The sequence below is a fragment of the Sebastes fasciatus genome, chromosome 13 (genome assembly GCF_043250625.1).
Source record: "Sebastes fasciatus isolate fSebFas1 chromosome 13, fSebFas1.pri, whole genome shotgun sequence".
Classification (NCBI taxonomy): Eukaryota; Metazoa; Chordata; class Actinopteri; order Perciformes; family Sebastidae; genus Sebastes; species Sebastes fasciatus.
Genome location: NC_133807.1, coordinates 742,187 through 767,157, shown reverse-complemented (window position 1 = coordinate 767,157; position 24,971 = coordinate 742,187). Strand labels below are relative to the sequence as shown.

General features: G+C 42.5%; 1 protein-coding gene across 3 annotated transcripts in view; it reads right to left on the bottom strand.

Moving 5' to 3' along the window:
• The window catches only part of traf7 (TNF receptor-associated factor 7), a 32,478-nt gene extending 7,886 nt beyond the window's left edge, over nt 1–24,592 (bottom strand). Inside the window, exons 1-18 of one of the 3 annotated variants that reach the window (XM_074654975.1) lie at nt 24,446–24,592; nt 21,825–21,967; nt 20,275–20,332; nt 20,068–20,159; nt 19,743–19,856; nt 18,602–18,694; nt 18,377–18,410; nt 18,052–18,274; nt 17,785–17,919; nt 16,773–16,868; nt 16,395–16,516; nt 10,953–11,026; nt 10,744–10,792; nt 9,204–9,331; nt 7,845–7,927; nt 7,687–7,726; nt 7,439–7,555; nt 4,095–4,217 (exon numbers count right to left, since the gene is read on the bottom strand). In XM_074654975.1, coding sequence (XP_074511076.1) covers nt 4,095–4,217; nt 7,439–7,555; nt 7,687–7,726; nt 7,845–7,927; nt 9,204–9,331; nt 10,744–10,792; nt 10,953–11,026; nt 16,395–16,516; nt 16,773–16,868; nt 17,785–17,919; nt 18,052–18,274; nt 18,377–18,410; nt 18,602–18,694; nt 19,743–19,856; nt 20,068–20,159; nt 20,275–20,326 — 1,575 coding nt within the window. In that variant the 5' untranslated portion in view covers nt 20,327–20,332; nt 21,825–21,967; nt 24,446–24,592. The remainder of the gene's footprint in view (nt 1–4,094; nt 4,218–7,438; nt 7,556–7,686; nt 7,727–7,844; nt 7,928–9,203; nt 9,332–10,743; nt 10,793–10,952; nt 11,027–16,394; nt 16,517–16,772; nt 16,869–17,784; nt 17,920–18,051; nt 18,275–18,376; nt 18,411–18,601; nt 18,695–19,742; nt 19,857–20,067; nt 20,160–20,274; nt 20,333–21,824; nt 21,968–24,445) is intronic. The other 2 variants (XM_074654977.1, XM_074654976.1) reach the window with 2 other exon arrangements.
• Between the last annotated feature and the right edge of the window lie 379 nt (nt 24,593–24,971).

Sequence of the window (24,971 nt, the reverse complement as noted above, 5' to 3'; positions counted from 1 at the left end):
GAAAACAGGCCACAGAATGTAGTCCACAGACAGAGAGATGATACTCTTTCATACGTCATCTGTCTCCGTCTCACATCATACTTGCCAACCTTGAGACCTTAAAAATAGGGGGGACTTCAAAACCAAAGCGGGGGGTCTGGGGTCCTCCCCATGAAACATTAGAGTTTCAGAGACTATTTCCTACATTCTGGTGACTTTTAAAGAATGTAAATAACAAAATAATAAGTACACTACAACAACATTTTTATGTTAAATAGGCCTACTTTTAATTTGACTATTAATTCTCAGGAAAGAAAAGCGAATAATTGGCCCCTCTGGCGTGAACTTGTGTGAATCTCTGCCATAAACTAATATTTATCAGGTTTTATTCATTCATTCATTTTTGGCCCCGTTTGCTTGAGTATTTCTTTCTCATGGTTCTCTCCATTTCTCTCTCCTTCTCTCACTCACTGAAGGCCCTCTCAGACACAACCTGACAAAGACACCACTGTGCTCTGAAACCCACTATTTCCAATGGCTCACGCAACTCCACGATGACTTTTCGCTGCTCAACTTTGGGCACTGAGTGCTGTGAAGCGCTAGGAGCGCAGCTCAAACCGCGCTGTGTTGCGAGCAGCTCTCTTCCACCGGGAAACGTCATTTGGTGCAGCTGTATTGTTGTCCAGGTGGAAACAGTAGAGCTTATACACGCTGTACAGCGCCAGAAACAGGTTGAGATAAACAAAAGGAAAAAAAAAGGTGTGAAAATTTGCCATCAATTGGGAGAAATACCGGATAATTGTGACCCCGGGAGAAGACAATGAAAAAAGGGAGTCTCCCGGGAAAACGAGAATGTTGGCAAGTATGTCCCACACACACACTCTCACTCTCACACACACTCTCACTCTCGCACACACGCACTCTCAAACACGCGCGCACGCATAAAAATCACGTTTCTAATACCTAAAGTGCCGTCTTCAACTACTTATTTAGTGTGACCAACAGCAAGAACATCAGCTGTAAGCAGACATTTGATTGTAAGAGCCAGTTTTTTGTTTGATAAAAAGGAGTAAATAGTTTAGAAAATAGGTTATCTATGCCACCTGGTGTTTGTCTTTTAGTTTAACAGGAAAGAAATATAGGAACACGTGACCTTCTTGACTCTGGCCAAATGAACCAAGTCAGGTGTGTGGAAAGATGAAGATGTCAAATTAGTCAGTTTCTCAACAGTAACCTAAGAAACACAAATAGATTGATTTATTATTTTTGATCTGTTTGGTTTTGCTTTCTTTTGTTTATTTGGAGTTTGGGTTGAGTTGCTTTCAATCACACAACTCATCAACATCAGTGACAATCAACCAAGAGTCTAGAAGTCCATCAAACCTGAGTAAAACAAATAACCCCAAGTTTGGTGTTAGAACCGGAAGCCACTACATATGTACAACACTGACATAGTATCAGCTTATAGTTACTTGTTATGGTGAACATGTTAGCAAACAGCTGCTTATTTATATACATCCAGCAGAAACGGAGCAACATTAGCATTCATTCATTCAAAAGTTTGTGGTCAGTAGGGCTGGCGATGGCTGACAGTCATCGACGACTTAAAGCCCCATGTTTTTGCTTTTTGGGGTCTTGTTTCTACAGCAAGCCCCCACTGGTCTCATTGAGATGAATGAGGAATAGGCATTTTTGTTGCAGTACTATTGTTGGTCTGAACATGACATAAATTACATACCATGAAAAAGTTTCAAATCTAGCCTATGAGTTTGTCACGAGGCATCTTACTTTCTCTCTGCTCCACCCTCCCTGTCTCTCTATTTCTACTATACCATCCAATAAAGGCTAAAATACCAACAGAGAATCCATGGCTGTCTGATTAATTACAGGGGAAACTATTAAGTAGTGGCAACTATTTTTGATACACAGTACACTGGTAGCTACAGTGTACAAGCAAGCTAATGAGTCAAGACATCAAAAATACAAACTGATAGACATTCATTTATTGAATATTTAAAAAGAAATCAGTGCAGAAAGTGTTTTATGATGAAATACTGTTCTTTGAGCTTTGAAGTTCCTCTGTGTCAAAGTTATTTAATTGCCAAAATGTTCAAAGGCATGTTTTTCACTAATATTGGCAACATTTGCAGGAATTTCTGCAGCAAAACATTTTCTAAACAACTTCTCCCATTAAGTACTGGCTAGAGACTAACTGCATCATCAGTCCTTTCATCTCTCTTCCCTCATTCTTACACAACCAGTCTCCTCTCTTTACGCGCGCACGCACGCAGAGAGAGAGAGAGAGTACTTTCAACAATGAGGCAGTGAATGAAGATGACACAAAGTCAGTAGTATGTACTGTATACTGCGTACTGCGTTCGTCAGTAGTATGCAGTACTATAATAATGCAAAATAACCCGCAAAATCAGAAACTAAATGATTTACATCACCCCATGGCCCTGTTCAGATCTGGTATTAACATGCGTCCTCAGTGATCGGATCACAAGTGGACAGCTCTAAGTACGTCTGTTCACACCCGGCATTAAAATGCGTCTCCACATGCGTCTTCAGTGGTCACTTGTGATCCGATCTCACTTTCCCGCCCCATATGCAAATAAACACGTAGTAAACACATGGCTAATACAGCAGCCGTTGTGACCTAATATTAAATGAATGTCAGTAGTAATATCCTACATATTTGTTAATTCTGGTACATTGTATTAACATCAAAATAAAAGGTTATTGTACCGGCGGTCCCTGGGGACCTCCGCACCACCGGCATTGCTGCTTTTGCCAGACAACAGCGAGGTGCAGCGCTCCAGAGAGCGGGGAGGACAGAGAACAGGCAGGCGGGTGTCAGCTCTGCGCAAAGCAGCGGAACAAAAACAGCGACACATCTCCGACAGTATGATAATAATGACCTTCGCGTGCCTAGTCTACATACAGTAGAGCACAGAGGCTGTTTCCACGCTGACTTGCGCCTGTGTCTGCCTGTTTATTCACCTGAGGGGCGCGGATCCCAGCTGGACATCAGATGAGTAGGCGGTCCTTAATGTGGCCCAGGACGCATTAACTACACACTGCTAAAAGAATGTGGTCATATGTGGCCCAGACCACCTCTGAACGTGGTCTGAAAGATCCGATCTCAATGCGTCTTGAGTGTGTTCACACCTGTACTTAGAGCTGTCCCCTTGTGATCGGATCACTGAGGACACATGTTAATACCAGGTGTGAACAGGGCCTATGTTTACATTACTGGAGATGCGATCCTTCCGGATCTGATGGGGGCAGCATATACGCTTTCAAGTGTTCTCATCTGCCGTGAAATGAAGGAAGAAGAAGAACACCTAACAGCTCGGAAAAAACAACTATTTGTGAAAGATGGCAACAAGTGCAGCTGCAGCGCCAGCTCCGCCTCGACTCGTTGAGAAACAAATAGCAAGAGTCGGGTATGGAAGTCAGGGTCTGAAATTAGCACCCACCACCCGCCAAATGTGGGTAAATTGTTGGCAGTGGCGGGTAAAATCGTCAGGCCATCCGCCACTTTGGTCGACAGGGAAAACGCTATAGATGGGAAAAGAGAATCGGTTCCCGTTAAGAACGGGTTCTTAGTTGTCCCATTCCTTGGCATCTCATGCCTCTGTGACTATCGATTCCTCTGTATTGGTGCTTTCCCACAGTTAGGCATGCACAATGACGCATACAAAAAAAAAAGTTGTCAGATAAACAACAAGTTTACAACAAGACAAACTACAAACATGGCTATTGCTAGTACTCCGCTTTCAAGCTAGCAGCTGGTGGAAGACTTGATAAGCATTTGATTTATTGATTGCTATTGGAAGTAAAGAGAATTTCAACAAAAAGTTTTTGCACACTACCAATCCTACCTTTAAAGCAAATAAACACATTTGAATCCATTCCTTCAACTTTTGCCCTTGTTAAAAGGCACAAGCTCTTCATATATGGAGTATCGCCCCATGGACACTGCTTCAGCATGTAGAGAAATCTAAAGCTCGACAGGCCTGCCGTGCCTAGTTAGAGTTACTAAGCTACAGTACGAATGGAAAAAACAGGAATCTGAACTGTGTATGTATACTACTCATATCTCCACCTACCTTGATGGTCTGATATGAGCCGCTGTACAGGTGGTTCTGGGAGGCCACCAGTGCTCTAACCCAGTGATTCAGACCGGTTAGCTCCTTCTTCAGCTTCAGCTCCGTACCCACGATGTCCCACACCTACACACACCACACATAAGATTTATGGAGATGATGAATACGTTTCCATTACAAAAACAAATCCTGTGGAACATAATGTTACTGTAAATACTTGACACACACATTCCCAGACACACACACACACACACTCTGACACAGACACAGACAGTGTATTGAACCGAGCTGGGGCAGCTACACAGTGGTGAATAAAGTGAAGTGCATGATGTCACTGAGCTGAAATAGAGAGAAGCTGTGTGACGGGAGGAGGAGGCACTAGTTGGGTAAGAAAGGAAAGTCCCTGTGTAAGAGGACTGACATCACACACTCACACCACAATAATCCCATTCCCTTCTCTCACTAGCTTGTAACCATGGTAACAAAGACAAGGCTACAGCCGTTGCTCCTTACAGTCTGCCTCTCCTCCTCTCCTCACTGAGCCACATTTACACACTCATCTTCTGAGTCCAAACTAAAGGTCACTTAAATAAAACTATTTCCTGGTAATTAGTTGATCCTAGGGATGGAACGGTTTAGGTAAAAAATCCAAACCGTTCGATTCGCTAGTCACGGTTCGGGTCGTGTATGAATTGTTCAGTTCATTTGAAATAAGTTATGAGGCCGATTGTGTATTTTTTTCATGTAGAGTTAGGCTCCCATTTATTGTCACACAAAGCCCAATCAAAGCCTACGGAAGGAGGCTGGGACACGGGTGGACATAGTTCTTGAGGTACGGGGTATAACACATGTGCAGTGTAACTGAAGCTGTGGTTGTGCGTTGCTATTGGCTCAATTCCAGCGAGTGCAGACCAGAATTTACTGCTCATGTGTTGTACCCCAAAGATATGACGTGTTGATGAAGCGTGACCTAGCCTCCTTCTCAGTTGGCACAGATGAAGTGCAGAGTGCGGCTGTCAGTCAGTTAAGGAAATGGCGAGTGGACATGATAAAGTCCAGTTAGAGGATCCACCAGCATCGTTTGGCTCTGCTGTATGGGAGCATTACGGATTTAGTGTTACCATGAGAATGACGAAAACAAAGTGGTGGATAAAACGGCGACTGTGTATATAGCACTACTTCAATGCGATCCGGTTCGGCTGCGATCCAATTCAGTTTAAATGAATTCATAGTATTCTCATGACGTGTCACATATTTCCTATACCAATATGGCTCACTGCGGCTCATTGGCCATGGTTGTAATTTAATGATAATGACCTTTAATTTCAACTATTGTTTGCCTTATATCTGTAATGATGATGTGATGGAATATTATGTATTAGTGACATGGTGTCCCACATTATGAAACCATAAGGTAAGATGCTTTATATATATATATATATATATATATATATATATATATATATATATATATATATACTGGAAAAAGAAAGTTCGGAAACTTGTGTTTGGTCGATTATTTCTCTGTTGTATCAATGCTAATGGTCATTGTATTTTACATTGTTGGAAAGCCTGTTTATTTACCTTCGCAATGATGTCCAACTTGTAAGGATCATGCATTTGTGGGATGAGCAGCACAGCTGATTATTTGGGTAGCGCCCAAGAAAAATTTGCCAAAATGCTCTGCCAATGGTAAACAGTGTATTCTCATAAGACTACTAGGAAGCCTGCAATGACTGCCTTCACTGTCAGGCCCATTTGCGCTGGTGTCGACAACACAGACAATGGAACCGATGGAGTAACAGCTTTTGGTGGGGGCAGTGTCATGGTGTGGGGCGGGATCTCGATCAATGGCAAAACAAGGCTTGTCATCATTGAAGGCCATCTCAATGCAGGGAGATATCGGGATGAGATTCTGCAGCCAGTGGCGATTCCATATCTGCACAATCTGGCACCTAACTTCATCCTCCAAGATGACAACGCTCGCCCCCACAGAGCCAGGGTTATCACAGACTACCTCCACAATGTGGGAGTAGAGAGAATGGAACAGCCTGCCAAGAGTCCAGACCTCAACCCAATCCAACACTTGAAGGATCAGCTTGGGCGTGCTGTACGTGTTAGAGTGACCGACACAACCTCGTTGGCTGACCTGCAACGAATCCTGGTTGAGGAATGGAACGCCATCCCACAGCAACGTGTGACCAGGTTGGTGACCAGCATGAGGAGGAGGTGCCAGGCTGTTGTGGCTGCGTATAGATCTTCCACCTCTACTGAGGCTCCTGACGGTGTATTAAATCAATAAAGTGTAAAATAGCCAATATGTTTTGTTTGTTCCTTGTTACTGATAGAGTTCAATCATCCAATCCACCAAACAACTCAAAACAAGAGTCAATACCAACAGGAGAATACACTGTTTACCATTGATGGAGCATTTTGGCAAATTTTTCTTGGGCGCTACCCACATAATCAGCTGTGCTGCTCATCCCACAAATGCATGATCCTTACAAGTTGGACATCATTGCAAAGGTAAATAAACAGGCTTTCAAACGATGTAAAATACAATGCCAATTAGCATTGTAACAACAGAGAAATAATCCACCAAACACAAGTTTCCGAACTTTGTTTTTCCAGTATATATATATATATATCACAGACAGAATTCTAAATCTACTGGAAACACTTGATGCACAGACAAGTGTTATTTCACAGCATCCTTCAACAATGGCCAAAAACTAGACTGTGTTGACACCATCTGTACCCAGCCAGCTGCTATATTAGTGTAGCAATGGGACACTAGGACCCAGATGACATTCTAGCAGTGGGACACTAGGACCCAGATGACATTCTAGCTGACACATTTTAATCCCGTTTTTGTGACTCCTTTACCGCTAGTTCCCCGCTAGTGACTGCCTGCTTGCATGCATGACGGCTATGCAGTGGAGATGCGGGGTCGGGTCTTGCTGCCGGTCTCTCCCCTCATAACGCTACACACACACACACAGACACCTCACTCTCTCTCTCTCTCTCTTTCCGCTCCCACCACATCCATGTCATACACACACATAACATGTAAAAAGCGGCTCAAGTGGAGCTATTTGTATTGGTTTTGTTTATGACGGCCACGTAGATTTTTGACCAATTCCCCTCAAAATTGAGTCGGATTCAGAGTTTTGTATCAATGTAGCCGTTTCTAAGACTCTATTGATTTTTCAACAGGAATCAGTTAATCGTTACACCCCTAGGCACTATCATATGATAATGCACTTTAAATAAACCTGTGCAGAAAGTTTTAAAATGATGAAACAACACAACATAAACTGGATGACACATGATGCACATAACTGTACCTTAATGGCCTTGAGGGAGCCGCTGAACAACATGTTGTGGGAGGAGACCAGTGTACATACAGGGTTGTCATGGGCACGGATAGTATTGACTTTCTGCAGGGTCTGGATGTCCCACACCTACGCAAGATGCACAGCAGCAAGACACATAACGGAAAGACAAAAACACAACTGCTATAGCATCTGAAAACAATTCAAACCGTGCAAGTTTTCCCTTAAAAAGAGGAAACAGGTAGGTGAATGTTACTTACGATGATGGTGCAGTCTGCAGAGCCACTGTACAGCCTGTTTCTATGGAGGCAAAAAATATTGACGAGTCATGCTTTGGGGTGAGGGCTGGTCATTCCCAGTTGACATGTATCTTAATCATAGCGTGTGTTGTTTATGTGCATGTGTTGCATATTATTACCCTTGGATACACAGTGCCAGTACGATGCCATCATGACCCTCGAGGGTTTTCTGACACTTGTAGGTGGTGCACGTGTCCCATACCTGAGGGCAAGAGAGGAGACAAATAGACATACTGCTAAAAGGCTGAAAGAATTGCCTTTAAGCCTCTTAAAGGGATAGCTCGGATCTTTTTGAAGTGGGGTTGTATGAGGTACTATAGTCAGTGTATTACCTACAGTAGAGGACGGTCGGCACGCCCCCAGTTTGGAGAAACAGACAGGAGTACCAGCACGGAAGCAAAGCAATGTACTGCTGTGGACGGGGGGGCAGCAGCAAAACGGATTTAAGACAACTAAAATAAAGACCCAACTAAAAAAAAATCTATATCACATCATTAAGTGTACGGTATATCTAGAATATTTTCAAGGCTTTACCTTGCTGTCAGACAGCCCTTTCTGACGGGGAACTGGATCTTTTATCTATGCCCAAAGCCACCAGACTTCTTTGACAAAAAGTAAGTTCAGTAATTTTATCTTTCAGAACACGAGTAGCTGGTTTACCGATGCCTCTGTCGGTTAGATGTTTGCGTTATTGTGTGACATTGGTGTTTCCCGTGTTCTGCATAGTAAAATTACTGGTTTTGTCAATGGAGTCTGGTGAATATGAAGAAAGCATAGATGGACATACCGGGGCATTTCCCCGTCAGAAAGGGCTGTCTGGCAGGAAGGTAAAGCAGTGAAAATATTCTAAATATAGCGTACACTTAAACTGAAATTGATATTTTTTGGGCCTTCCTTTGAGGTGGCTAAAATATGTTTTACTGCTGCTGACCGCCATCTACTGTAGGTAATACACTGACTATGGATAAGTATCTCATACAACCCCACTTTAAAAATACATACAATCACGTTAAAACATTTTTCAGCTCATGTCCACTAAAGACGGTGTTGTATAAAGTATGTATATGATGAATATGATGTACTAGATTTCGGACCCCAGGAAGATTAGCTGCTGCCATTGGATCCTTTAAATAAATAAATCTAATTTTTGAGTGAGTGAATTAGCATTAAAACAAATCTATAATTCCACATTTCCAATACAAAACAAGGTTGTGGGCGTAAGTTATCAGAGTCTCTCTGGAAGTAGATGGGTGAAGGCTGCGTTCAAGTCAAAAATAGTACTGCGTCAAAAAAAACAGACCATACAGGTTGCATTGGTGTGGGCGTGTTGCTGCACATACTCTGGAGAAGTTTGAGTAATACATACATGAGTTTGAAGGCCCTTTACTACATCAACAGTGGGCATCAAGAAAATGAAAAAAACATTGGACGCAGTGCTAATGTCGGTCTTTCATTTCCTTTGTGTGTGTTGATGTTACCTTGATAGTCTTATCTGAGGATCCAGAGAAGAGTAGGTCACCAGTGGAGTAGACACACAGACACCAAACAGGACCCTGGTGGCCAACGAATGTCCCCTTACACTTGAAGATCTGCTGGGGGTCGTATGCTACACACAGGCACAGAGACGGGTAAGACTGGATATGTATTTTTCATTGGAAGCTAAACAAGGGAGGAGTATAACTGATTAAAAAGGGACATAGAGGTAGATGAGGAAAGGAGGAAGGACGAGACAGACGGTGGTTGGTGAAGGAAGGTGGTGAGTGGGAGTAAGGGAGAGGAGGAAGGAACGACCAGAGAAGATAGTCAGAGCTAGGATTTACATTTCAATTCAACAGAACTTTAATGATTAACCCTCTGAAACGAACAATTGGAGTCCTTTTTAGGGGGGTATAGGGGGCCTTTAGGAGGTAGCAGGTCAACAGTAGATGCCACATAGAAGTGGTGTACATCAGCTGAAAGCTGGAACCTGAAGATTAATTTGAGATGCAGCTCAGCACTGTGTGTCAAGCTGTTCTAGTCATAAATCAGAAATAAATATGAATGAATGAATGAATTAATTCAATGGGAATAGAAAATTATGATAGAAGTATATGATGGCCATTCCCATGCTCACTTACTGTATGTCTCATAAGTTGTTCCATCAGTTTTTGGGTTGATACTATATGTTACACAGATTTGGTGCTAAATTTAACCATTTTTTACCACTGGAGAATTGATCAAAATGATCAATAATCCCTCCAAAATACCACATTAAGACATCAAGACCTCTAGGAACACCATAGAAAAAGCCATGTTGTGATTTGGTTTCAAAACTTTCGACATTTGGAGATTTTTCAGCGATTGGATGGCGAGCACTTCTGTTCTGGAAACTGCTCAGAAACCCCCTTATTGTCAATATACCTAGGAGAGCCATCCATCTTCTGAAAGCTCTAGGTCTCTAGTTTGTGGCTGTAAAGTTTCATGAGGCTGTGATTATCCTAGATGTCAAAACAGGTCATTTTAGTTATTTATTTTTTATATATACCAGCCACTCCATAGATTACCATTGTTTTTTTGGCTGGTGAGTGAAGCAAATCTAGCAGCTACCTGCATATCTTACCAGCATTTGGCTGGTGGCTGGTGCTAATTCCCAACATGCTCGTGAGTACCCATAGAACCCATTTTCATTCACATATCTTGAGGTCAGAGGTCAAGGGACCCCTTTGAAAATGGCCATACCAGTTTTTCCTCGCCAAAATTGAGACTAACTTTGGAGCGTTATTTAGCCTCCTTCCCAACAAGCTAGCATGGCATTGCTGCTGCAAATGGATTCCTTAAGTTCTAGTTTCATATGATAAATGTATCTTCACTCTAGCTCTAAAACTGAACCTGCTACAGCCTCTGAAAACAGTTAAGTCTTCGGGTCTCAGGGGGTTAAGTCATTCAAAACGTGTTCCAGGTCTCAGCAAGTGTTTATCAAATGTTTTCCTCCACTGAGAGAGGTGATTTAAAAAGGAGGACAGACAGGCAGATACTTACAGCCCAGGATTCCCATGTTGAGCCTAGCGTTGATGTGGGACAACTCATCCTGCAGAGAGACAGACAATAGCTTATGGGATTTGTTCAACAGCTACATTAACACACCTACTCCAATCCTTTTATTCTGGCTACCTAATTCAAACTTTTATTATCACACATACTGTCCACATTTGTCTCTTACTCTTTGCAAGGTGCACACACACACTTACGTTAAGCATGGAAGCATCTCTACGAAATTCCATCAGGTCCTCGCTCAGTTTACTCTGGTTCTCATCCAACACATCTGAAAAAAACACAGGAATGACCATTTTGAGAAGAAAACACAGTTAGGACGCTGTGCTCAAGCAAGGGGGGTCCATAAGGGTCATAAAACGTTCTCCAGTCAATATTTATCCATCAGCAGCTAGGAGGTCGTAAAAGTCATGTTTTAAGTGTGGTGCAGTGCAGGAGTGAGACGTGATCGGATGAAAACAGGCAATTAGGGATGCACAATTGGTGCATCCCTAATTGCCCGTTTCGTTACTGATTCAATACCAGTACACTTCTTACAAAATGATAAATCTGTAAACCTCTCTGTGTTGAACTGATTAAGATGTAAAATCTGTAACTACAGATCACTTCTTCAGTACCTGTGGAGACGTTCATACATTAACAGGCTTTAAGTATTTTTAAAATGGAATGGCGAAACCAAACCATCACGTTCTTGTCTAATACACGTATAGCACACAGTTTGTGCTTTGAGCACTGTTTATTACAACAGCTTTGTCTGCCTGTATGGCTTAGAGCCAATACTGGACTCCTCCAGACAAAAACCTACCTGCTAGGGATGTAACGATAACCTCAACTCACGATTCGATACAATTCACGATACCTTTGCGTCTCAACGTCCACAGTCGAGTGCAAGAGCCGCAGCAATAACGAGGGACCATTGGCGTTTTTATTGCAGCGGCCATTAACTGTGGTGGAAAATAAAGGATTTCGGCGACTCCTCCATACATTGTAGCCCAAATACACCATCCCATCACGCGCTCATTTTACTCGAACAGTAGTCTCAACCCTGTACAGAGAGTTGAAGGCCAACGTTGTACAGATCATGAAAGAGGCAGAAAGCATTGCAGCAAGCACCAATGGTTGGACTTCAAGGAGTTCCCAAAGCTACATCACGATTACAGCCCACATAATCAACAGCGAGTGGGAAATGGAAAGTGTCGTACTCCAGATTCGTCCACTTTTCGAGTCCCACACAGGGGTAAACATAGCCGAAATTTACAAGCAGCTGTCAGTGAGTGGGAACTGGAAAAGGCAAACCATAGCATGCAATGCACGTAATATGGATGTGGCTGTGCGCAAGGCAGGATTGGAGCCGCACATCAAGTGCTTTGCACATACAATAAATCTGGCTACCATAGCTGGCCACGGTGTAGCGCGTGTCAGTCGTTTTCTCAGGCGGGTGAGACGTGTGGTCGCATTTTCCATCGGAGTTCCACAACTACGGCGGTGTTGGCCTCCAAGCAGAAGCTACTACAACTGCCGTTGCATAAGTTAATCATGGACGTTACCACTCGGTGGAACAGCACCTTGGAGATGCTCGATCGTTATCTGGAGCAAAAATATCTGATATCAGAGATGCTGAAGACCTAGTCAGACTGCTTAAGCCACTGAAAACAGCCACTACAGTCTTATGTGACGAGAAGAGCCCCACGATGTCTCTCATTGTGCCACTGAAGACCATGATCGAACAGAGTATGGCACCAAAGGATGATGATTCCACCACCATGGCCAACACAAAGAGCGCAATCCTCAATAATCTTGGACAGATACAGTGGGGATGCATACAACTATCTGCTGGAGAGTACAGCGCTGGACCCCAGATTTCGGGCTCTACCCCAGCTAGACCAAAACCAGCGCAAGGCCATATTCCTCAGGGTGCAGGAGAAGGCAAAACAGTTGCAGCAAAATCAGGTATATAAATTGCTTTCCCCATTTGTATACTGTGTGTGTGTGTGTGTGTGTGTGTGTGTGTTATTTAGAGACAGCATCACAGCGAGTGTGTGTTGAGAGGAGGGCTGAGGGGGGGTGGGGCACTTTGTTGCTTATAGGTTTATCTAAAGGTTCATGACAGTGTTTCTGCTGTTTGTAGACCACAGCTGAGGAAACTGAGGAGAGGGGAGAAGTGACAACAGGTGGAGATCCCACACATGGAGGACAAGGGGTTCAAGGAGCTGAGCTGGAAGTGGAAGAACCTCCATCCAAGAAGACAGCACTTGAAGATCTGCTTAGGGACTCATTCACTGTTCAGCCAGCAGAACAGTCCAACGGAGGGGTAGAGAAAGAAATTGAGATGTACAGAAAAGAGGCCTCTATCCCACTCACTAGTTGCCCTTTGAGAAGGTGGAGAGAAAATTGTTCTCTGTATCCTTTGCTGTCTCCACTTGCAAAAGCATACCTTTCCATCCCTGTTACCTCAGTTCCGAGTGAACATGTTTTTTCAACAGCAGGGGACATAATTAATGCCCAAAGATCCCTTCCTGAAAATGTGGATATGCTGATATTCCTGAAAAAGAATATGTCTATCTCTTAAACTGGGCATATAGCTTAAGATCTTAGCTCTGTGACAAGCTATCATGCTTGAAGGTAATTGTTCAGTCTCTGTTTGCACTTTGAGTATTGGGAGTTTTTCATACTTTGTGACATTGATTATAGTTTGCACAAACTTGTTTATTGTAGTTTTCAGAGAAGCCAATCAGTTCAGTTTGTGGCAAAATACTTTACTTGAATTTACTAGAATTGAAGTTCAAAAGACACATTCTATTACAAGATGATTAGGCTATACCACGTTACTAGTTAGAAAACATTACAATTTCATAAACAATTGAACTATTGGGCAAACAACGGCATTGTTTTGCATTTTGTGTCTATAAAATAAAAGGCCATTTTTTTTCAAGTTTTGTTAAAATTGTTGTTATAATATCGCATCGAGATCGTGAGCCCAATATCGTGTATCGTATCGTGAGCTGAGTGAATCGTCACACCCCTAATATATACATGTATACACATACAGTATAAACATGTATACACATACAGTATATACAGTATGTATATATTTTCTCTTATCTTTTCTTTATCAAATTAAAGAATCCTTTCTTATTTCTGAGGTAGGGTATAACCTATTAACCTGACGCACCAGATTATTTGTTGTTTCAAAGAACCATCTGAGAAGCTGTCATTGGAAACTATTTGGAAAAAGGCACACACTTTCAAAAAATACTTGGCAGGTGATTGGATGAATCATCTGTCAATCAAAATCTTGCCGAAGCCAGTCGGGAGAAGAAAAGCCTTCAGTGCTGTTCTTTGCTCTTCTTTCAATGAAGAAATACTCACCAGTTCTGATAGAACTGATGCTACTGTATAATGTACACAAACCTCTTCAGGAGCTGCCATTGTTCTTTAGAACAAACAGTCGCCAGTCTGTGTCGCCTCACATACCTAAACCACACCCGTAGTTGCCAGTAGCTCCTCACAGGACGCTGATTGGTCCGGACACAAACGCATTACTTGAAGCCTGACCAAATGGATTTTCGTATGATATGTGATCCTGCAATTATCGCATGATCTTGTGATATCGCAAGAATCCAGCTGCCATGCAAGGTACAAATATGCAAAACAATGCATATTTTCTTTTCTTTGTAAAAGTTAAACAGATGATATATTTTGTCTTAAATAACAAAAAAAACTAAATTGACCATTTGTGTCGTTCATCATTCTCTTGCAACATTTGCACTGTTTTTGTCTTCCTACCTATTTCATTTTCTGACTTAAGCCTCATCCACACTGGGAACGTCAGGAGCGCGTGGCGGCTGCGTTACCTGTTGTTCTTTATTTCGGCGTCCGTATTAACAGGTTAGAGCAGGCACACTGCCCGCGTGAAACACGCATCTCACGCACGGCTCGGCTGCGTCTCTTCTAGAGATTCGAGGTCTTGCCCATTTTTGACGCGAGCCGCGTGCGGATCACGACAACAACAGACAGTGAAAGTGATCTATTGACTGTATATTGACATCATACCAGAGATTACTACAGTTTCAATGTCTAGACATCTGTAGAATATGTCACAGACAGTGAAAGTGATCTATTGACAGTATATTGACATCTTATCAGCAACATTACTACAGTTTCAATGTCTCTATCTGTAGAAAATGTTAGAGATGAAAAAGAGTAAAGACTTATTTTTAAATCAACATTTCCTGCTTTCATTTAAAAAAAAAGAAAAAAAAGAAGCCCTTTAGTGTTTTTTTCTTTTGACAGAATTCCTTCATTTGTTAACACGAGGCTTTTATTCTGAAATATTTGCAGAACAGTGTTGTGGAACATGCAGTGACTTGCACGGTTCCATGAATGAATAAAGTATGGGGTTTAAATCAACAATTCCTGCTTTCATTTGGAAATAAAAGCCCTCAAGCGTTTTTTTCCGTGGACAGAATTCCTTCATTTGTTAACATGAGGCTTTTATTCTGAAATATGTGCCGGACAGTGTTGTAGAACATGCAGTGACTTGGAGAGCTCCATGAATGATGTATAGTACGGGGTTTTAATTGTGGATTATTACTATTATTTACAAATTACCACACGTTTCTTAACCTTTCTGTCTAAAATAAATATAAATGATATCTATAATGAAATGAAATGGCCATTATGAAAGGCAAACTCTATGTAGAAAGAAAGGCGCAGCTGGTGTGAACACCCGACACGTCAATGACGCAGCCGCCACGCCACGCCACGCCACGCGCTCCTGACGTTTCCAGTGTGGATGAGGTGTTAGGGAAGCCAAAATGCGGCCACACCTCCGATGTGAAACATGATGCTGTGTCCTCAATTTCAAAATCTTCACCTGCAGCCACCATGTCTTTGCGCCTTGATACAGCTAGTGACGCGAGTGACGTAGGACGTCGAACAAGCAAAGTCAAGAGTAGATAGAAGTGTAAAGTAGATAGCGCCCTCTGCTGTTTAAAAAGAGTATCACAATTTGTTCTCGATTCAAATCTCACCGATTTGAATTGTCACATATTTGTATCGCAAATTTACTTTCTTTCATATCGTTACATACCTACTAGAGTTGGGTCGATTTCCAGTGTTACAGGTCAGGTCCAGTGTACGAGCTGATTTTATCGTAAACACGACTAAAGTCGCAACACTCATACATGGACTCTGTCAGTTTCATTATGTTCAACTCGGGAACGACTGCCGAGTCAAGTGCGACACCTAGTGGTAAAGTTTGGTATATCAAACTGATTTGAAAATGTTTACACCGGCCCAACCTTAATTCCTACTACCTGCAAACTATAGATAGAATTCCTCCATTAGCGTTTTTTAACTGCAGTTGCTTATCATTTTTGTTGTTAATAAGGTGTAACCAGGAATGCAAATAGCGCAGAAAACGTCTACATCTACAGTGAGAAAAAATAAATGTAGTACATCTTTGTAACTTTAGCTTACCGCTAAAGTCAATGTCAACACCTCTGGGTTCACAGTAAAGGCCTACCACTGCCTTCACACATTGTAAAGCACAGGCAGGAAGTGTCAGTATCAAGTAATAGTATCAACGATAACTTAAGCAGGTAGAACTGAAGAATTGTTTCTCTACTGTATCTTACCAAATTTTAGCTCCAGGTTCTTCTCTAGCTGGTCTAACTTCTCAGATAGTTTGCCCAACATAGAGCGCAGGAAAGCAATATCTTGGTCCTTCTGGGCCAGAGTCAGCTGCATCTCATGGAACCTAAACAGGGTCAAAGGTCAGAGATTTCAAACAGATAGATCGAGACAGAGACAATGATGACTTTATTATAAAAAATATATATATTATTATAAATATTAATTGAAATTGTGCAGAACACTTGATAAACAGAAAGTAACCAATCAATCAAACACATATTTGGATATCTGAACACCAAGCTCTTCAGACGAGACAATATCAAGTGTTGAATTTGTGTTACAGTCAATAGCTCTACTTGTGATGTGTACAGTCTGCTCACCTGTCATCAGTCTGCTGCAGAAACTCCTTCAGACCCTCAAATTTACACACCTCCAGGTGTGTCTCATACGTGTCCTGGTTACCGATGAATGTACAGCTGTCGAGGAGAAGAAGAGAGGCAGATTAGTGGAAGGTAGACGAGTGTGTAATACACAAGTACTTCATTAAAGGGTAACTTTACTTACTACATTTTTCAACCTAGACCCTATTTTCCCTTGTTTTGTGTCTAACTGACTAATAGGGAAAACCATTTCTGAAATTGGTCCAGTATTGAGGGAGAGCGCTGTAGACAGCAGCTGCTCATAGGCTGCAATATGGTGCTACTGGGGCAAGCTGGCACCGTCATAGTGGAATACATCCATGGTGGAAACGGGAGTGCCAGCCGGGCAGTTTGTTGTGTTGGATTACAGAAAGTGTAGCTTAGAGTTATCTAAAAGATTTTTAATGTCATGGCTGAATATTTATGATTTTGACAATGTGGATGAAGTCTTTGAATTCAATGGCTGTCTGTTATTTGAGCCAGAGTATACGGATATTCAGATTTCACAACGAGACTTCTCCTTGAGTGGGACTTGGACACAGTAACAGACAGACCAGATAAAGAGAAAGGTAAAGAAAAAGGTTTCATTTCTCTGTAGGGTCCTTTCCATAATGTTGTTAGACACTTATAAGAACAATCTGAGCCATGCACTTTAGTGGACGTAACGTTACATTGACGCTGCTCACTTGCCCTTGCAGCAGGGTACAGTGTTATCCCTCAATACTGGACCAATTTCACAAATTGTTGTCCCAGTTAGTCACTTAGACATAAACACATGGGAAAAAAGGGTCCAGGTTGAAAAATACTGAAGTTACCCTTTAACAGTGCGGATGAAACAAAAAAAAGAGACAAATAAAAAGTGTGAGAAATTGAGAGATGGAATACAAAGACCTTGTTTTATTATATCTTATGTACTGTATAAGAAATGGAGATGCAGTAAAATAAAGCGTTAAAGTGTGTTTTTAGGACTTACCCATATTTGGAGTGTGGACACTTGATGTGCTCACATTCTTTGAGGTGAGCCTCCAGGTTCATGGTGAGCAGCGGGGGGCAGGAAGGGTTGTTGGGGCAGCGGACTGGCCTGTAGTCACAACTGGCCTCATGTTCTCTGCAGAGATGAGAAAGAAAACTGTCAGTAACAGCTTTGCTATGTGTTGCTGCTTTACTGTACGTCACATCGCATTCATAGAGAAGCAGTAGAAATACAACATCCTATTAAAAGCCGCTCTTTAGTCCTTACTTGCGGGTGGACAGTTTGATGGTGAACGGGCAGCCCAGTGGGTCCACCTCATACGCTCCAGGTTTCCCAGCCACTGTGGAGGTGGAGACCGCTGCCCCACCTGCAGCGCTGGCTGTCGCCCTGCAGCCATATTTACAGTGAATGAAAAGCTCCCCAATCTGCTCGGCTACCGCAATGTTGTTCACCACGACCGTTAGCTTAGCCGCATCCACTGGGCACTTGTCTGTGAGGAGGACGAACATGAACGGAAGGTTAGAATTAACTACAGTTTCAACTACAGCCAAAGTAGTGGCACGTTTAAAAGGAACACATTTTTCAGTCTCACCTGAAGTCAAGGCACATCGTCTGCAGAAGGTGTGCTGAGGAAGAGGGAAAAACAGGCATGGTGAAATGTTCATATTCGTTTTATTAGAAGAACTTTGAACACAACTAACCATTCATTAAACCCCACCTCCCTTGGCTAAATGTTCATTTAAAAACTTAAAAGATTAAGATAAAGATAAAGAAGATAAAGATTTTTACAGGCTGGAAAGGACAGAAGTAAACTCACCCCACATGTGGTGATAACGGGGTCCTTGAAGACGTTACAGCACAGCTGGCAGCACAGCTTTACGGATGGCTGTTCAGCAAACACTTGGGGCTCCTGCACAGTTTGTGGTGTGGTTTCAGTTTCAAAACTATCTTGTCACTGGGTTTTTACATGTTTAAAGGGCGGGTCCATCTGCGTTCTGTTCGTTTTTTTCAACTGTGACGTAGGTTACCAAAGTAAGCTAATGGAAGCTAATCAATAAGGTTATGAATAATGTGAACACTAGCACTAGCTGAGTCAAAGTTAGTTGTGCTAAGATTGGAAATAAATGAAAGGGTTTGTTTGGATTTCTTAAGTGGGGTTGTAGTATGTGTACTCTCACGTTCTACGAGGTCAAATTACTGTTTTGTGAATTGAGTGTGGTCTGGTCTTAAAGACCGCAATATAACGGTTTCAACTACTGATGGAATGGGTTGTCTGATAGCGTGGTAAAACAGCTGTGGACGGGAGCAGCAGAAAAATGTATTTTAGCCATCTAAAAACAATTGTGTAAAAAACTGTGTATGCTAAATTTTGAATATTTTTACAGCTTTACCTTGCTGTCAGGGGAATGCAGCCGCTGACTTCAAGACCAGACCAGACCAGACCAGACTCCATTCACAAAAACAGTCATTTTACCACCAGAACATGGGAGTTGCTGGTCTACCGCTACATTGATCGGTTAGCTTGTTTGTGTTATTGTGTGACTTTCGGATCCACACTAGCATGAGGTCCACAGCAGTACATTGCTTAGCTTCCGTGCCGGTACTCATGTCTGCTTCTCCAAACTGGGAGAATGCCGACCACCATCTAAGTTACTGTATGTAACGTTAATACACTTATTATAAGGATATATATATACTGAATTTGTAGCAGCAGCATCATGCAGAAACATACGTCAGGTCACGTGAGAACAAGTTTTTAGAAGGGCTTGGGAAATGGCAGTAAAAAATTTGAATGTTGGGATTTGAATATCTAAGGGACACCACAGGGAAGACACAGAATGGTATGAAAACCTTAAAAAAAACTATTACAAATAATGGACCTGCCCCTTAAGTGTTTGTGAGCATATGTTTATGTCTGCTGACGTATATGTAGCATATGTTAATGCTGGGTGTCATACCGTGTCCTCCTCCTCTTCATGCAGAGAGAAAGTGGAGCGCAGAGACATGTTGGACTCGGAATGGAGAGACCGGACTGAGATGGCTGAATCTGACCTCCGAGGGGTGATAGGAGGCTGGGGGGGGGGATGAGAAGCAGTGGAGAGAAGAGGTCACCATCACAAATACTATCTAATTCTGTGGGAAACACTGAAAATTGTCCCATTCCAGGTGTACTTTTAACCCAAGGCTTTTCAAAAATGATCAGCTTTATAATAAATGTTTTGAATCCATTAGGCTGGCTCAGAAAAACATAAAATGTAAAAGGACGTGTGTGTGACGGTGTACCATTCCGTCGTCATCATCCCGGGGAGAGTAGGTCAGAGTGCTGGAGGAGGAGGGAGTTCTTCTATGCTGCTTGTAGGTGGTGGACCCTTCTGCTGAAAACACATGAGGGCAAATTCTCAAAAATGAATGCCAGAATAATGGAGTACTTCAAGCAAAAGAGAGAATTTGCATGAGCATTTATAGAAGCGAATATTATTTTTGTATCACCTTTAGCTCCAGCAGCCACGGCTGAGAAGGTAGGGCCAAATGAAGCCTCCATCCTGCTCTGCAGAGAAGAAAGGAGGGTTGCATGGATAGATGAATTGGTAAAGAGACAGTATAGAGCAAGGGACAGTATGTACGGTTTTACACATTTAAACGTTTTTTAATCGTTTTTTATTGCCAATGTGTGAACAGGTTGTAACCTAACCTAAAAAATTTGACCTTCCACGACTTTCTGGGTTTCCTCTATCAGCCTGTAGACGGCTTTTAATGTGAAGACACTGGGCCGTTTTTTCTGAGAAAATCCAATGGATGTGAGGTCATGCTCGCTCGCAAGTGCCTTAAAGCCTGGTTTATGGTTGGCGTAGTGAAGCCGGCGCGGGGTGCGCACATCAGAAAATTAGGTCATCATGGTTTTTGCGTGGTGCGCGAAGGCCCCACAAGTTGTCTCGATGGTTTGTCGTGCACCTCTGAATTTTTGTAACTACGTGCCAACTGCGTGCTGTGCTTTTTGTTTCAACAAAAAAACTTTTTTTTTTGTTTTCAAGGGAAAACTGGCTGAACAGCCTGTACACACATGTCTACAACTGTTCATTTAGAGACAACAGAGACAGTCACATGACATTAAATACTTGGAAAGAAATAGGCAACACACTGGGGAAAGAAGAGGCTGTAAAAGAATATGAGAGATCGTTTTGTAAAAGCTAAAAAAAAGTTCTCATGGAAAGAGTGGCGACCCGAGGGGAAGCACCAAGAATTGGAAAGTAATTTTGACTTGGAGGTAAGCGACAGTAATAATTCCAGTACCCAAATGCAATGTTTGGTGGTACGCACATCGGTGTTTAGTGTTTTAGTGTTTAACGAACAACGCGCTGAGCATAAACGCCTCTGTGCAAGCTTGTAGAGAGCTTGCCATCTGTCTCACGCGAGTATAAACAAAGTTTTACTCTCTTCAGGTCCCTTACAGGGCTAACAATAGCTAACACTCAGTTAGAAATGGAGTCCGCTAACACCAACAAACGACCAGTCCCCACCACAACTCAGACTCCAACACAAACTCTTAGAAAGCACAGAAAAAAAAAAGTTATATCTAGTGAAGCCCGTCTTGCAAAACAGGAATGTGACCGACGTCGGGTAAAAACTAGGATTAACATCCGCTGGGCCTTCGATTCATGGAGGGACCTTCGTTTGGTTTTGGGTATCAAAACGGACCCCAAGCTGGCAAAACTCCTATTGGACAGGCAAGCTAACATGTCAAGCATGTGAAATATATAGTGATATTGTGGTTTTAGCTGTCAATCACGTTCAGTCTTGTGTGTGTCGCCTCACTGTTTTGACCGATGCTCGCTTGTGTCTACGTAGTGCAAGCACAAGCGCGAGTTACAGGACGCTAGGTGTCACTGTTAACAAGCAATTTCTGATTCTTACATAGAGCTCCTTTAAACTATGGACTTATTTAAACAAAAAGAGTGATAACTGCAGTAATACATCACACAACATGAGTATAATCTGGGTAATTAATTAAAATCTCTCTCCATGTCACATTATTGTCTCACCCTGTTGCCGGAGTCTGCTGGGGGGGTCGGGGGCTGCTGGGGACGGCTGCTATGGAGTATCGGTTGTAGCGAGGCGTCTCACCGCTGCTCATAACCCAAAGTACACACAAATGCACAGTTAGCAGTTAACTGGACTGCTATGCCTAGGAAGAGGAAAGAAGACAAGGAGGAGTGGAGAGGCGAAGAGAAATAGGGGACATTAGTGAGGAGGGTGGGAGAAATATGTTGTGACACAAAGTACAAAAATAATAATAAGTCTGAAGATTTATGAGCAGCACTGCAGGAGGCTGACTGATAAAATATAAAGCCAACTTATGGCTAGCATTATGGATTTATCCTGATTTCAGAGACAGAGAAAAAACCCACACCCACACTTGGCCCAAGAAATGTTGGCGACTGCCAGTGGCTGCAGCACAGCTGAAAGTTGCTTGAGACGAGAGGCAGTGAGAAATACACCGATCAGCCATAACATTAGGTCAGCATGGGCACCCTGACCAGTCTGTGGCTACGCAGCCCCATACGCAACAAACTGCTCCTCACACATTAACTCTTTCAGCAGTTTGAGCTCCAGTAGCTCTTCTATTGGATCAGACAACACGGGCCAGCCTTCGCTCCCCACGGGCATCAATGAGCCTCGGGTCTGACCCTGTCGCCGGTTCACCGTTTTCCTTCCTTGGATCACTTTTGGGAGGTCCTGACCACTGCAGACCAGGAACATCCCACAAGAGATGCAGTTCTGGAGATGCTCTGACCCAGTCGTCTAGACAGCACTATCTGGCCCTAGTCAAAGTCTCTCACATCCTTAAGCTTGCCCATTTTTTCTGCTTCCAACACAAAGTTCAAAGTTCAAAATGTTCACTTGCTGTCTAATATATCCCCTCACTGCCAAGTGCCACTGTAACGAAAAAAATCAATGTTATTCATTTTACCTATCAGAGGTCTTAATGTTATGGCTGATCGGTGTAAGTGCATCATGGAACTTATAGAACTTATACAGTGGAGTTACTGTTGTTATAGAGATTTTTGACCTACTTTACTGGCCTCATGCACAACAACACAGTCACACATAATGATTCCACTTCAGTCGTAACAGGAAAGATGGTTTTATGGTTCAACTGGATTGTTTTTTATAGTTTGTAAAAGTGTTAATGAAAATGAGACTCCAAGCGCATATTTAGTCTGCAATGGCTGAATACAGAAAGTTCAAAAGTTCAGTCAGTCAGTTTGTAAATTACCGGTAAGAAACTAATATATTTATTAGAAGTACTGGGCAATATATCCTTCAAATATTGATGTTGTGGTAAGACTAGATGTCTGTCCAGGAAGTATTTTGTCAATGGATATTTTCTTATCAATGTCATATCTGTGCTCTTAAAGCTGCATTAATTATTTCCAAAAGAGCTCCAAGTAGACATGTCATAACATCGCTTTTAGCGTGGTTTGTTCAACTTGACCGTTTACTACAGTTATTAAATGTGATATACTGTACATGACACATTTACATGCTTAAATACAAAACTGATGCAAGCAAATCTCAATGTACAAATTGAACAGCAAAAGCTGGATAGAGTAAGTTCAAATTTGCAGAAGTAACTGGTTTTCTACTTAAATTGTACATTGTAAAAGCACATATCTATGCACTGCGTTACACAACCATGCACTGATGATTTATGCCTCCTTATTGAAGTTAGTGATCCTCCTCCTGAGACATACAGGAAAACACAAAACAGCTGTCTGACTGAAGGCACCATTGACCCTGAGCCTTATCAACAATTTAATGATGGAAACTGCAAAAAGGGACCAGCATCTGCAAACTGTCTAAAACACACAGGGGAAGAGAGGCAGAGAGGGAGGGAGCAACACAGAGACAAAGGGAAGAGGGAAAAGTGACAGCCAAAAACCAGTGACCCGGACAACTAGATCCTGATGTATACAGAAAGGTATGCCAACTGTCAGCTCATATGGGAATAGGTTGCAAACTATCCAGACAGGACCTCGAATCCGCTCCAACCAGCGTCACTGTCTCACAAGCCAAGAGATTCCCGTAAAGAGGAGCCTCGACACGGAGGAGGGGAGAAGGGAAAAGGGGGGCGGAACACACAGAACACACACAACGGACCAAAGTTGAATCCTGACAGCTAGCTAGCTAGCTGGCGAAATGTTCAAACAGCAAATATACAAGTATAGTAGAGAGTAGAACAGTTTGAGTCGCTACTAGAGACGACAGCCCATAGTGCACTTTATGATCAACCGAACAACCATTTCAAACTGCGATCATAAACTAGCTAAAGTGGCTCATCAGCTAGCTGAAGTTAGCTAGCTGATGAGCCACTTTAGCTAGCTTAAGTTAGCTAGCTAAGGTGGCTCCTTTGCTAGCTTAAGTTAGCTAGCTAAAGTGGCTCCTTTGCTAGCTTAAGTTAGCTAGCTAAAGTGGCTCATCAGCTAGCTGAAGTTAGCTAGTTAGCTAGCTAATGTTCCATGTTTTATTAGCAATCACTGCTGCTGACGGTCTTTTACGGATTCTGCTAACAACTAACGGGACATTCGCGTTATTCCCTATTGTATTTCGTTAGTAAGACAATGATTGAACAGAATGGCTGTGTTTGAGTTGGTGGACTCACCATGATTGTGGAACAGCGCAGCTCCGAGTCTGCAGACGAATTCCTGAATCGTCCCCTCTCTCGCTGCCTCGCATACACACACAACTCAAATGCCGAAGTGTGTTGTGGGATATGTAGTAAAAGGCTTCCCCCTGTCCCATGATGAATATGCTCTTTTCCCGCTGTCTGACTACACCTCCCACAATCTACTGCGCGGAGCTGCCATTGGACTCAATGCTGTCAGTAAATTCCGCAAACCAACTGCAAAGCACACTGTTCACAAATCTATCCACATTTTCTCCGGTTCTGCGCCGTTATTGGATCCTGCAGAGACCGAGCAATCATGCGACAGCCACCATCACGTTTTATGGTGGACGCACGTGCACTGCACGGTGGTGTGATGTGGAGAGATACTGAGCAACATCCCAGAGAAACTGTAAAATACTGTACCAAGCAGCTGCACGCATGGTTCAAATATATCATTATTATACAAAGAGAGAAGAGGAAACCCATGAGTATGCTTTAATAGAAGCACATTATGATTAAG